At 47.1% G+C, this 15,501-nt stretch overlaps 1 protein-coding gene across 2 annotated transcripts in view; it reads right to left on the bottom strand.

The window, feature by feature from the left end:
• LOC144176064 (WD repeat and HMG-box DNA-binding protein 1-like) overlaps window positions 1-15,501 on the bottom strand; it is a 387,207-nt gene that overhangs the window by 84,940 nt on the left and 286,766 nt on the right. For both annotated transcript variants that reach the window (XM_077705189.1, XM_077705190.1), the window contains exon 9: window positions 5,539-5,640. In XM_077705189.1, coding sequence (XP_077561315.1) covers window positions 5,539-5,640 — 102 coding nt within the window. The remainder of the gene's footprint in view (window positions 1-5,538; window positions 5,641-15,501) is intronic.

The raw sequence follows: 15,501 nt of genomic DNA, 5'->3' as shown, positions 1-15,501 counted from the left end.
GTGGATGTATTGTAAAGACAGGATAAAAAGGATGGTTATCCAGCGATGATATTTTAAAAGCATAAAGCAAGTCTATGTACGTCCGTACGTCCTCAAGGCACCACTTGTTATACTCGACATACAAACTTTGGACAGGGCTACATATCCATAACCTACATATCCAACTTCAGCAGCGCTGGATCGTGGCCGAGTGGTCTGCAGCGCTACGATTATTGCTTAACACACCGCAAGTTCGAGTCTCCGAGGGTACATGCCTTTTTGTACGTTTATTTTTTTGTTCGCGGCCGATAGTTTCTAAACTGAGTTCACTATTTTTGGGCCGTAACATTCACTGCTCCACGAGCGAGTTCGGAGAACGCGCGCAGAGTGACACTGACGCGCTAGCCAGTTCTCACTGGCGTGTTGTTGCCACAAGCAGCGACTACTTGCGGGCAGTGGGCACAGCCCAGAATCAGCAGACCCTTGGCCTGGTGCAAACATGCCTTTTACGATACAGGCTTGAGTGAGGCAAGCTCCGAAATGCGGGAAAAGCGCATGGAATTTGAGCGTCTGCGTTGACGCGGAGGACGTCTTGTGAGGCTTATCTTAGGCATTTTACAGCGGACAACATGGCAGAAGCGCAGTGCGGCGATTACTAAGATATCGAGAATGCCCATCCAACGATGCCGTCGGATGTCAAGCATGTTGTATTACAGAACCGAAAGCGAAACTTGTTTGAATGCTAATCAAGGTGCACGTCGTCCAGTCGTGACAGCCTTTAGTTGGTGCAGCCGCCACAGATCGCGCATGGTAGTTTTTCTTCTTTCCCACATTATAAAATTATAACCGACATATCAACCGGACAAACGACCAAAAGTGTAGTAATTTAAGCCAGTCTACTCAGTGCAAGCAAAACTGGGAGCTTCACAAATTCACTTGAGTGTTCATTTAAGGTCCCCTATTAGGATATATAGGTTCGGGCAGCTGGTCGACCAGCGCCTCGAAGTAAGTGCTCGAAAGTGAAAAATCAGGATGAATGTAAATGGAGCATACAGTTATCAACCTATTCAATATTATTGAGCAAATCGTTACAGCTTCAAGGACAGTGTTCAAGGGAATAGGGTGGAATGGTAAGGATTTCCGGGCGATTATGGCCACACTTCCCGAAGAGTGTGTGCAGCCAAACCTATCCTTTCTGAATACCATATAGCTATTTAGGAAATTCGCACGATTACAATTTAAATTTATTTCTTGGACACACATTACACTTGGCTGATTAGCATGCAGAATCTCGTACTCTGCACTTCCATTGAATGATATTTTCTCTTCCCATTATTAAGCGTTCAGTGCTACTGGAGTGTGACTATTTCTGTAAAGTCTTTCGGGGCTTCGACTCTTGGAAGGTTTTTTTTCCTTATCTGGAGGTTTGTATGAATAGACCCCCCCCCCCCACTTCCGCTGCAAAGCAGACAGGCAAGCTCCCACATTCATCTCGTCATCAGATTTGTTGGGAGTAGCCGGCGGCCCGGACCCTTGGACTTGAAGCCGCGACCACCGAGGGCGTCAGGAGCTCCCCGGGTGGCAGAGGCGCTGCGGCGGGGGTGGTAACTGCCGCGATTGCCTCCGTCTCCATCTCCTCCGTGCCCTCGCGTGTGCTTTGGGCCGGTGGAGAGGAAGCAGTGGATGCAGCCGCATCCCCAACAGACGTGGTTGCCACCGTTGCCACTGCTGGCTCAGCGAGCGGTGCGGGGGCGGGGCAGGCCGCCAGAGGCAACCAGAGGGGGGGGGGGGGGGGGGGGCAGGGGACAGGTCCGACTCGCGGTACTGGGTCCCCACCGAAACCAGACGCCTCTCCACCCCCCGGCGAACTGCGTCGGCGTACTTCCCCCGAGGCAAAGAGGCGAACCTCATTCGCGCCTCTAGGAAGGTTATGTTCTCGTTGACTTTTAAGGCAAATATTTTTTGTTCTTGCTTGAACGTTTCACAACTCCTAGAATACGCCGCATGCTGTCCCTTTGAGGTCGCGCAGGTGAAGCTCTCGGATGCACAATTGTCAGTTAAGTGATCATGTGCTGCACATTTCGCGCACGTCAGTTTACCATGGCAAGAGCATGTGCCGTGCCCAAACCGTTGACATTTGAAGCAGCGGCGTGGGTTTGGCACGTAGGGTCGGATTGGACATCTCATGAAACCAGCGTTCACCGACTCCGGAAGTGTTGAGCGGTCAAACGTCGATAATGTGCTTAGTTGGAATTGTTTGATCATTTCGCCATATGTTGATTAGCCTCACTGCTGTCACGCCCTGATCTCGGAGGCACTCGAGCAGGTCCTATTCAGTCTCATTTATTAGATCCCGATCAGAGATCACGCCCTGGCAGCTATTGAGGCTGCGATGGGGCGTGATCTTGATGCCACCATCGACCATGCGCGTTTGCTTGAGGAGGTTAGAGGATTGTTGTTTGTTTTCTACTTGAATGAAAACTTCTCCCGTTGTGAGTTTCATAGCCTTGTATGACTTTCCAATAAGTCTTTCGAGAAACTTTGAAATCAGAAAGACAGACTGAAGGTCATGGGTTTTGACTTATCCAGACATTCCATTATCAAAAAGCTTTAAAACAGACATCAATCAGGCTTTAAAACAGACATCAAAGGCGAAAGAGGAAAAGAATCTTCGGTGCGGCCCTCTTCAGGGACCGATGATGTTCGGGCGGGGTGGGGGGGGGTTTGAAAATACCATATGCTATAGTATAAAAGCAGGGGACTGGGGTACTTCCTTCGCTCGGGTTACCCTGATACCTAGAGAGGTCCCGGAACTCCCTGCCTGGTAAACAGACAGGGAGCCCATCCGCCGGAGCTTGACCTGGGCTCCGACGGCCACCGTTTGAGGTTTCTACCCTTCCCCCTAAACATATCGCCACGGTTGGTTCCAGCTTATTTTGGGGGCTCGGGGTCCGCGGTGTCGCCAATACCGTCACCAAGACTACTCAAGGTGCCCTGTGCCTGGGACATCTGTAGGAGGGCATGATGCAGGAGCCAGGGGATAACTATCGTTGCACGTTGCGGAAAATACTGAATGGAAATAGTCGTTTGCTCTCTCAGCTACTTTACGGGCATCATTGACAACAGCACCGTTTTGTTGCATTTGTTCCAGCTTACCACTCTTGGAGGCTAGATAGCGCCAAAAAAACTTTTCCAGACTTACTTTTGTGAAAATTGCCAGCGTTATTCTAAAGTATTTATTTTTAGCAGTCGCGAGTGCTCCAGATATCTCAATCTGCAGCGTATAGGTGGGCTGGACACTGAAAACCTGTTTCTTTCTTAAACGTTTTAGGCTTATTTTTAAGTGTACTACATAGCGATCAGTACAGGAACATTTCCGCTGTGACTTGATGCGCCGTAAGGGAACGTGCTTGATAATACAGTGCTTCACAGTTTTCTTGAATGTTTCCCAAAGCGGTCGCGGATCAGTATCAGAAATATTGTGGGAGAAATTAGTGTGGGAGCATTGGTTATTAGTGATTGGGGAGAGCATTAGAGAGTAGAGCATTGGCAATTGGTGTGGTGGTGGTGGTGGTGGTGGTTGTTGTGGGATCAGGCGGCGTTAGCCTGGCTGGATATGCCGGCAATTGCTCCGCCCAAGCTCCTCCTCATTAGCCAAAGGTAGTGTCCTTTTACCACAAGTTTGCCAGCTCCGTCTCCTCAAGGTCCTTAGTTCAGTATCAGCATTGGTTTAAGTACGGGCTTATTAGGCATGCGTTTATCGACACCGCAAGAAAGAAGTACTTCTTTATGGTCTGATACTCCGGCCTCCAACGTAATTCATATTCGGGTAATGCATTGCGTAAGAAAACCAGGTTTGAAATTCAGCCGCCGTCACCATGTTCATGCGTGATGGTGCGTACTACTCGCTGAAAATCGCATCCTAACATTATATCCAGCAGTGGGCGATCAAGTAAGTCAACAGCATTTTTGCATGACCAGTAGATGGACGGTAGAATAAAGTGACCCAACCATTAAATTTTTTTCATTCACCAGGGAAGACAGGTATCTGTAGAGAGAATATAGGTACTACGGAGGAGGTGAGGGCGATCAATACGCTGCGCACACTGTAAAAACGTGGCTGGTCCCAGCAATTAGCTTTCAGAAATAAACTTTCATAATCAGCAATTTTGGGCAACAATGCAGCAGAAAACGTGCTCTTAAAATTATCGCCATTGCACTCCCGCGGAAAACGCAATGGCGGCGAAATATGTGGTGCGAGGTACTGATTAGCACATCATCCGTGATCCTCTCCTGTGGCCAAGTTTAGGTTATGATTGTCATATAGGGGTCGTATTTCAAAGGAATATCTTCCAGCTTATCAATTTTATTTACTAAACTGTGAAAATTTACGTTCAGGATACGCAGCTGTCTGGAGTAGCGCTGCTGTACCTCTCAATCTGTCTTTCGTGACCTGGGAACATTAATAACAACGCGGCAGTTCACAGAATCATCGCAGGCATAGAGGGTCAAATCAAGTTTCAGCTTATCATTCAAAAGATCCGCTTCCTTGCCATTAACTTTGTCTTCCTTCGCCGTTTCCCACAAAAGCCTATGCTTGCACAAAGTAGCGTTGCTAAAATCGGTTTGTACAAATATGTCTGTACCCTTCAAGTTCTTCGCACGGCACAAAATTACCGTCTCCTCAAGAAAATCTTGAAAGTAAACAATGACTGATCTTTTAGGAGCCCCAGGCCTTCCAATTGGATGAATTCTAGCGAACGAGTGGCATTTCTGTTTAATTAAGCTGCTGTTCGAAAATGCCATCTACAGCGTTTTTCTTTAACTTTCACCGTTTCCATCCCTGTCATCTTGAACACCAAAAACGACAAGGTAGGAACGGCGGCTTCGATCTTCAAGGTGAACAAGTTCTTTGGACAGTTGCTCAATTATCCATTTGAGATTTGATACCTTTGTCTGCAGTGCGTCAATCTTGAAGTTTTCTCCCGAGTCTCAAGGAGCAGTTTGTCAAGATCATTCCACCGAGTTATGATGTTTGAAACTCTATTTTGAGTCATTAATAGTCCTCATAGAATATCAGTGCGTTTCTTTAAAATGTGTTACTCGCCATTATGAATTATCCAGAACATTTACTCAACGATAAGACCTGGGTTCTCTATCACGTCACCGCAGAGAAGCACCCATATACATAAACAATACTGAGCATGCAAAACACTGACCGTGGAGCTAAACCTAGCCATTTTGGGGCTAAGCCTAATTTGGGGCTAAAACCTAACCGTAATGTACAATGACAATGTTTTTTTCATTGCAGAAAACAAAACGTATTGCTCCAGCTTTTGTAGAAAAATAATTTTGTTGCACCTACGCCTTCTTTCTCTTTGTACCTGTGGCCTAGGAACGCTTGATGTCACTGGACCCTTGTCAATCCAATGGTGTGACATATGCCGCTCTAAGCAATCCTTTTTTGTCGTTGTGGCTCTGAAAGCTGACCCACGTCTTGTAATAATTGGCATGACGAAAAGTTCGTATTTTAGGAGCAACAACGAAATTCCCACATACCGCGAAGAGCTTCAGCAAGGCGCGGTGCTGATGGACTGTCTCCACTTCCGAGCCCAACTGTCGCAGGGAGTCCATTTGTAGGGAAGCCAGCGCTAGCTCCTCCTGCAACGATACAAGGCAGCTGAGACAACAAGGGGTACGGGACGAAAGAACAAACACGACCACCAGATGTGCACCACGCGCGGCAAGATGTCCCATTAGACCACAAATATCCATCGAAAATCCGCCGGACATCCGGAGAAAGCTGGCGAACGTCAGTGGGATGGTCCGGTGCAAACGAATTGCTGATCCTGCCAACTCCCGACAGGCATCCGAGCCACTTTCAGACATTTGGTGGATGTTCAAAATCAGACACTTCCGGACAGAAATGCGCAGGGGACATCCACGGGATAGCAAAATACGGATGCTGGGTGCCCGCTGATCATCCGGTTATAGTCATATTTTTTTCAAATCGGGGAGAACCTGTACTTGTTGCAAAGCTCAGTGCTTTTTTAATAACGTACCTTGAAGCACTACTCCAGGTTTAAGAATACTTGATACAAAAGCCCTTCTGTAGGTTGTTTTGAAACATCCCTAATTATAAATGCTCGTACCACGCACTGTGTGGACAGACCCTAATCATATTTTTCTTGGCAAGAGAGCAAACACTGACGTTTTTGGCCATGTTACAGTGGAAAGTTACAAGCTAATTATTGTCACCAATTTTTAATACAGAACTCTGCATACACTGCAGGCTCTCGTGGCGAAACATCCAAGTCACCAAGGTGGTAACTGCCTACTACAGCTAATTTATATTTATGTTGACACAAATAGCATAACTCAATAAATAACGCCGACATACTCACCCACTACCGGCACGGGAGCCAACAATGCCCATCACCCCACCCACACCTATCCGGAACCGAAGCTGGCATGTTACGAGTATACAAACTCTTACCCCAAAATACCCTACTCCATGCAATGCTCCTCACCCTCCACCCTGCCTCTTGCAAATACTGCCCCCACCCCGGCACGCTATATCATCTTGTCGTCCTACCTCCTTATCCCCGACCTACATACAAGTAGGGGGAAGCTTACCAACTCTGACCTCCCCTGTCAGGGTAGCCTGGTGGAGAGGGCCCAGGTTGCACCTCAGGGCAGGGCATCCCAGGCTAAAAGAAATCCCCCACCGGGCGGGTGCCCACACATCAGCCCTAACAATGTTTACTCCTGCTTCCCTTCTCCTGCTGCAGTGGCGCCCTTTCCCCACTAACTTTATGTGCACACAGACTCGATACGAATTACGTCTTAGTCATCCTTTTCTCTCTGCTATTTATTCTTTTCCAAATGGTATTACCAGAGTTCTTCAACAGTTTTACTGGTCACAAAACTTCGGCGTCCGTTTCACATAGGGACGGCACGCGCCACCGCCGCTAAGGGGGCATCCAGAGGCCACGCGAGCCGCAAGAGGGCGCAATGTTTGTGCGGTCTCGGCATGCGAGTGCTGACTACATTTCGTCACCCCGCTGTGATTTAGCTCCATGTTTTTTCCCTGGTCGTCCAATCCTCGGAAGTACACACTATTCATGGGCGGATTTGTTTTTCAATTTTCCTCATGCATACTTCCGACGCGGCCAATGACTGCATCCGCATCCTTGGGGCTTAGCGCACCACGGAACTTATAGTTAGTTTCGGCGGATTTTCACGCAGTTATACCCATTATAAACGCAGGAGCTACTCAGGGGCTGCTACATGATAGTGGAACGAAAAAGGCAAATACACGTTCCGAGTATGCAGCAAAAAACATCCCCCTCGCGTGGGGCACGATCAAATGCAGAGCATTTCCGCGGGGGGCGCGCCTGCAAGTCGTATGGGTTACGTATTGGTTGTTGTTGTAATTGTTGTCTTCCAGCGTAGACATTGTCGGTGAAGACGCTGGTGAACCGTGAAACGTGCCGTGAACCCCCTGCCGCGGCTATGACGCAACGTGGCGCGGCTATGACGCAACACAATCCAACACAATCCACTTTAATCCTATCCAATCCAAATCCAAATCCAAACCAATCCAATCCAATCCAAGCCAAGCCAATCCAAGCCAATCCAATCGAACCCAATCCAATGCCCCTCGCGAGAGAGTGTTATAGCGCCTAAATCGCGCCACCACACGAACGCGTGATGTTGACGTCACGATCACGCCCCAGATGTTAGCGACCGGAGCACGCGCGAACGACATATGTGGTTTAAGCGCGAACCGACCGCGGCGAGAGAGCGCGATGCGAGCGCCCCCACTAGTTCTTGCGTGCGAACCGACTGTTGATCAGCGCGAACCCAACGCGGCGAGAGAGGGTGTTGCGCACGTCCCCACCTGTTGTGCGCCCGAACCGAACGCGGCGAGAGAGGGCGTTGCGAGCGGAGAGAAGGCGAGGAGGACCCGGGGGAGAGGGCGCACCTGTGGCCGACGGTTGAATGAGTCAAGGATATAAGGCGTGTTCGTAACATTCCATTCTGTGTCGGCTTTGTGGTGCCGTGGGTAGAGTACCATGTACCTTGCGTTCCGCCCGCAGAGTCGTTGGTTCGAAACCTGGCGCCGCTAAGTATTATTTTTTTATATAGTGTAGGGGGAGCGATGCGGACTACGGACGCCAACGCGGGTGACATCGTGAGTTACTGAAATACTCTGCATTTAAAAATTTCGTTACCACGTGGAGATCATGCCAGATAGAGAATAATACTAAAAGTTAAAGCCCAAAACAATGAACGAAATCATGAAAAGACAGGCTGCACTGTCTGTCCGCAGCGACGCTTTTAAGTCGTTGTAAATATAACGGCGCAAGACGAAAATTGAAACAACTTTTCTCACAAGTTGCAAAAAATAGGAAACGCAGGTCTACAAACGGTTGGCGAATCAGCGCCATCTAGAGTAAAAGCACTAAATTGTTTTCTTCTGTTACAGTGAGTAGCACACGGGAAAAACAGAATAAGGAAAGTAAGGGCTCAATGGAAACATTACAAACTTTCTTCACGTGCCAGCCTGTCACAAGGCAATGTCGATTTGCAAGCGAGTAATTAAACCATTCTACATTGTGCATCAAGCGAAATCATGGTTTAAGCCATTTGCAAGCGAGTAATTCAACCATTCTACATTGTGCATCAAGCGAAATCATGGTTTAAGCTCACCTATTGCTGTTTGCGAAAGGTAGCGGACGCTCGCAAATAGGCACTATTTTTGAGGCACTACTCCGCCAGCTTGATTTTATCCCCCCACTATTTTGGGCATGTTGCTCCCCTCATCACACGCAAGTGCTCATTTTTTCTCGCGTGAAAAAACTTCAGGCGGCATCGAAAAAATGGCAGCATCTCCACTCCATGGATGATGGCGAGGGTGTGGAGTACGGGAACTGAAAATTACATCGAATTTGCGCCCCGAGTTACATGCGATTTGCGCCCCGACCGTCATTCGATTTGAGCCGTGATTTGCACCTTGATTATTCCCTAAATGAAACTGTCCCTCACGGCTCAAATCGAATTTCGCTTGATTTTCGCTTGATGGTGGTGTGCGCACGGATGGACGCGGACGGACATTGTGAGATCCTAAAGTACTCCGCACCGTTACAGGCGAGGGAGTAAGCCGTTTGACTCTCGGGTACTAACTCACGGTCGTGGGTAAAACGACTGACGCTGCAATAAACGGGAAGGAGGGGGGCGGAAGACTGTTGAATTTCACAAAGATGAATGTGCCGCTTTTAGCCAATTTCATTTAGGAAAATCTTCCTGAGCACTTTCATGCTCTGACTAAATCAACTATTTTGACAACAGTTGCTTGACCAGTTTTGTTGTATATAAAACCGGCGCGAATGCCTTTACGAAGCGTTTTGGTATAACACAAAAACTGAGGATCATCCAATATAAATTCCTTCACACAAAAAGTATGTACAGTATTTGCCCATTTTTCTCGCAAAGAAATTTTCCACTTGATCACCTTTTCTGATGATCTTTCACAGGGCTGATCCTAGGAGAGATCGAACAAGTGCTTTCATTTTCGATCCATTTTTTGTGTTGTTTTCTTGAGTCACGTGCACACCACTTAATAGCACAAAATAACTTAATATTCCTCTAATGTCGTACTACGCTAACACAAGTCTAGACTCGTTGCGAATGACGCCTTGCTTCGGGTGGCTGCAGTTGTATCCCTCTGTGTTCCCGCAAGGAAAGGCGTAAGACTAGTTTCATAATTTGTTTAATACCAATAACATAGCAGTGGTAGTATTCATACAACAAACCTTGCATACTGGGATGAATAAAACAATAAATATTTCATTGGTCAAGTTTGAATGCGTAAGGTTCTCAACCCGTCGGAGGCGAACTTGCGGCTCCGCAAGTTTATTTATTTATTTATTTATTTATTTATTTATTTATTATTTATTTATTTGTTTCTTTTATTGATTGTTTATTTATTTATATATTTGTTTATTTGTTTATTTACTTATTTATTCATTTATTTGATACCAGCTTGCCTTGGCAGCATTACAGCAGGGAGATACATAACACTAAGCCTCAAATATGCGACCAAATAACAAAATATTTCCACAAAGCGTGGTGAAAATTGTCATTATAGACAGTTGGTACAATCCTATGTGGAAGATAATTACACTCTCGTATTGATCTAAGATACAATGCATCGCGCAAGGCGTCACCTTTAAAGGAAAGTGAATAATTTGCTTTGAGCTAGCGGTCCCACTTTGGGATATGTAGAATGGCGCTTGGACATACTTCTCCCCTTCTATTCCAGTTTTCGAATGATAGATGTTACGAAAAAATTTCAACCTCAGGTTTCGTCTCTGATCTTTTCTGTCTTACCATTTAAGTTTACTTTTACTTTCTCTCATGCTAAGTTGACAGTGCCAATTACCTAATACGAATCGCACTGCCCTATTCTGTATATTTCGAGCGTATCAACCAGCTCTTTGGTGTAGGGATCCCAGAAAACACATGCGTACTCCAACATTGAGCACACATGAGTAAAATACGGTTGTTCTTATAAGATAAATGGAGGTTTCCTGAAATTTCATCTCGGAAAGCCAAAAAAACGTGCAGCCGTAACTTTTGTATTGTGAACGTGCCTATTAACCCTCTAACCTCTCGTTAAATAAACTCCTAGTTATTTATATTCCCCGGGCCGTTCTTAACGCAGTGTAATTTACGGTATACGTATTCAATTGGAATGAAGGTTTTCTTGTAAAGGTGACGTTAACACACTTTTTAACATTCAACGACTTTTCTGAATCACCACACCAGGTTGTTATTAAATTAGAATCATGCTGCAGGTAGTCGGAATCACATTCATTCGCTATAGTCCAGTAAAGTACACAGTTATTCGGGAACATTTTGCACAAACATTTGAGGCCAATAGTAATAACATTTATACATAACAGAAACAAAAGAGGGCCCGCAACTGACCATTGGGGAATTCCTGAGGTCACGGGAATATATCCGGAAGAACGACCGACTGCTGTCTTAGAGAGATACACTCGGCTATCCATGCAATGACCGATTCATTCAGTTTATAGCCCGCAATGTTTATTCAGTTTATAGTCCTGAAAACAAGAAGCTGATATCGAACACCTCAAAATACTTTTTTTTTGCAGTACAAGAAAATACAGTCAACTACTTTAAGCTTATCTATTGCTAGAGCCAAATCGTGCGTGAACCCAACAAGCTGCGTTGAGCAAGAAAAACCCCACGAAATCCGTGTTTGCTAGGATGCTGGCGATTATGTTTAAACAAATGAGTCATTTCCGAAGTGTAGCTAAGCTCACCTTCAAAAACCGCAACTAAATTAACATCCAGGCTTCCTCATTCACAAAGGCTCTGTTGTTATGGCACATTTAAAATAACACGTGTTTTAAATAGACATTCGTAAAATCTCATCAAGCAGGGCACAAAGTTGAGCCTACCAATGCACGAGCTTAGCCTCTTCTACGTTTATTCCCAACAAAATAGTGCAACATTGTTTTTCGCAGTGTTGTAGTAAGAAGAATAGCCGCAAACGCGCTTTTGCGCGCCCTTGCCTTTCTTTGGTGGGGAGTCCTTGACATGGCGCCGGTTGAGCTCCTGCGTGGCGGCCGCTTGCTCGACGCCCTTTAAGGCCACTTATTTTGGTGAACCACTACCACGGTCGAACATCTCTGCCGGGTCGACGTCTCCAATGCTCTCCATTTCTTGAGGGGGCGAATAGTCTCGAGGTGATGCGTCGACGAATTCGGCAGGCGAGGCGTGGTAGCGGCTATGACTGGCGACACTTAGCTCACCCGTCGGTGTGGAACAGTCTTTTTTGCAATAAATGGCATTCGGATGGCCTAAAAGGTTCTCTGGTAATGTCCAGTGAGTCCTTGCACCTTGCCCGTTCACCTAGAACACTCATTACTGTTTGAGAAATAAAGTTCGTTCATTTAAAACGTAGAAACACCGAGCGGATAAAAAACGCGTCTGCGTTATTCGGCTCCCTAACGGCTCTTTCTTCACCCAGGGAAAAACTGGTCCTACACGGGCGGGTCTCCTTTCAAACACGTCTGTGCATGAATTCTCGGCGCCCAGACCAGTGCCATTGTTCGGCTGTACGCCGCTTACAGAAAGAGTGACTTATAACCTGACACCTTACGTAGGCTGGTCTCCTCTTGAACACCGGTTGCCCAAAATTTTGCGGCCGTTCGCTTGCCGTAATAAGGCTGAGGACCACTAACCGAATAAAGAATGTATATTCTGGGACCGTGCATCGGTCGATCTCCCGTATAACACCAGTTGCCAGAAGAAAACGAATATTCTGCCGCCGGACGCGCGGTTCACTTTTGAAAGAGCGATATGCGAGGCAGCCGCGCTCCGGGCGGTCTCCTTTCGAACACGAACTGCCACAAGAATACGGATATTCTGCGGCCGGTCGCTTGCCGTGCTTCGGCTGAACACCGCTTCCAGAAAGAAAAACGGATGCCCTAAAGCCGTACTTCGGCGTTCTCTTTCTCAACATTGGCAGCCGAAATTGAACGCAATATCTGGAAGCCGGTTAGCTGCCGTTGTGCGTCTGAACACGGGCGGCCGGAGAAATACCGCAGCGCTGGTTGCCGAATTTTGGCCGCTCATCGTATGATCAGTGGCTGCCAGAACCTGGATGCTGGCCGGACATGCCAGAAAGCGGCCATAGACCGGCCCCTCTTGGGACACACTTTCTGTGCCGCCTGGGATGAGAACCTCGCTGTCCACCGCTATCGCACCGAACGTTCAAAAAGTGACCGTCGCTTTTGTTAGCGCTACACTACCCGAAAAGTAGCACCCACATGCTAATGGTGGCGCGACTGCGCGGCAGCCAAAGGCAGCATATCAAGCTTGCCGATACAGTAACGGAGCAGTTTCGTGATCAGTAGAGCATTGAAGGACTCTGGTAATATCTATGAGAGTATTAGGTCTTCAATCTTGCGCGGAAGCAAGCCGCGTAATGGTTAGGCAGTGTGTATACAGTTCACAATAAGTGGAAAATTATTACAGCTGATCGAAAAAGCTTCTGGTTGTCCAAAACCTACCCGGCTGATGTTTGAGTAGGCGGAAGAATGGGAAAAAAATTCCTTAAATATCCATTGATGATGATCGTTGGATGTTTATGGCGCAAGGCCAACTGGGGCAAAGAGCGCCAAAACAATAGTCGATGATAGGGGTGAAACGTTAAACACTAAGTAAAATCAGCAAAAACAAAAGTAAAATCACAACACGACAATGAGCATGGCTGGTGTATAGGGCCAGATTTCATGATGCGTGATAGGAAATGAGGTTTAAAAACTTGACGTCGAACAAATACTGAAACACACGTTGCACGGAAACAATGGCATCATCACCTAGGAAAAACGATGGATGTAGGGGAATATGTTGTCTGTAGAGTTCTCTGAAGTGTTTGTGTCGTGTTGTGTGAAGTGCCTTGCATGTGACTAGTATGTGCACTACGGATAGGGCCTCTCCGCACCTGCTGCACTGCGGTCTAGAAGATCCCGTTAGAAGATACGAGTGCGTCGCATGGGTGTGCCCTATCCGCAGCCTACCCAAGGCGACTTCTGTGTGTCTGTTGCGTGTGTCAGTGGTGTATGGTCCCAAGCGTGTAACTTGTTGTCTGTCTGTTCCCTCCAGTGTGTTTGCCATGTTCTACGCACGTGTTTTCTTATGTGTGGCTTGAGGTCTGTATATGGTACGGTTGTTATGTCTACAGTGTTCCTGAGTACAGCAGCAGCTGCCCTCTCGTCTGCCAACTCGTTTCCAGCGATCCCAGCGTGTCCTGGGACCCAGCAGAGGAGCAGCTGATGCTTCTGCGCATACACAGACAAGATAGTGTTAAATACAATATTAACTATGTGGTTTTTGGGGGCTGTATGCGATAACAGTGAGCGAACAACTTAACTATGTGGTTTTTGGGGGATGTATGCGATGACAGTGCGCGAACAACACTCAAGGAATCTGTGTAGATGATAGACTTTGGAATATGATTTTCTAGTATGTGTCGTACAATCAGTAAAATTCCATATGCTTCTGCTGAAAAAATTGTTGTGTGGACGCTCATGGTTCTCGCTGCACTGAAATCCGGACCATGAGCAGCGCACGACACCATACTGGAGGTTTTAGAAGCGTCACTGTAGAATTCTGCAAGTGGGTATTTAAACGGCAGAGACAGAAAGTGCTGCAGTATTGCAGCTCGCGGTACCCGATTTTTGTCAAGTTTCATAAAAGGAAGGTCACACGACGCAGGACGAACTTGCCAAGGCGGTAAACTGTTTGAAAAGGATGACCTGTACACATCTAAAAACGAAGCACTGAGATCCGAGGCTCGCTCTTTCACTCTAAGTGAAAGGGCAGAGGAATGGATGGGCGATTTACAACGAGCAGAGATGTGGATGTGTCGTTAAAGGCCAACTGCACTCAAATTTCACCTCGGTCAAATTTGTTTTTAATGCGTAGTAAGTACCCCCAAATAAGCTGAGACACAAGTGGTAGCCCCGTGAAACGCCTCGTTAATCCGTCAGAAGCGTTTAAAAAGGCTCCGCCGCAGACCACTCTGCACCTGCCGGCGGATCGCGTAAACAGCTATGACGCGCCTGTGACGTTCCAGCCTACGGTGGCTTTTTCCTCTGGCCAGCCATGCAGCGGGAGAACCGGTCGAGCTCTGCTGCCCCGTGCGCGCGTAGAGCTTGCGCGCAGACATTCTCCCGAACTGGTGACCGTCCGGCCGCTCGCTGGACGGCTGCAACGTCACTGCAATGGCCGCGCTCTCCTCGGTTTCGGTTTCAAAATCGCCGATTTTTGCTGGCCGCTTGCGGCGTCCACGTGCGTATTTCAGCTGTTGTATTTTGCATGTTGCTTTCTTTTTAAGCAGACTATACGGAAATAGGGTTTTCAAGAAGTCGAAATTTTGAGTGCAGTTGGCCTTTAAAGACAGGATAAAAAGGATGATTATTCAGCGATGAAATTTTAAAAGCATAAAGCAAGTCCATGTATGTTCGTTGCTTCTCAAGGCTCCACTTAATACACTCAACATAAAGACTCTCAGCAGGGCTAGTGCGAAAAGCACCCGACGAAAGACGAAGGCCCAGGTGTAGAACTGGGTCAAGAATTCGCAAGTCTGTCTTAGTCGCCGACCCATCCACCACACTGCCATAGTCCAAACGAGACCCAACCAAAGCAGTATACAAGCGAAGCAAGAGTTCTTTGTCGGAACCATAGGATTGGTGGGAGAGAACCTTAAGTATATTCATTGTTTTGAGACATTCATTTTTAAGTTCCTTGATGTGGGGAATGAATGTGAGTTTGTGATCAAACACCACACCTAAGAACTTGTGCTCCTTATTCACAGGAAGCGACACGCCATTAAGAGTAATGTCTGGGTCCGGATGGACCCCGCACTTCCTGGAGAACACAACGCAGGAGCTTTTTGTAGGATTCAATTTAAACCCGTTC

Source organism: Haemaphysalis longicornis, unplaced genomic scaffold (genome assembly GCF_048455015.1).
Source record: "Haemaphysalis longicornis isolate Haplotype H1 unplaced genomic scaffold, Haemaphysalis longicornis Haplotype H1 scaffold_3, whole genome shotgun sequence".
Taxonomy (NCBI): Eukaryota; Metazoa; Arthropoda; class Arachnida; order Ixodida; family Ixodidae; genus Haemaphysalis; species Haemaphysalis longicornis.
This window is presented reverse-complemented; position numbering and strand designations above follow the sequence as displayed.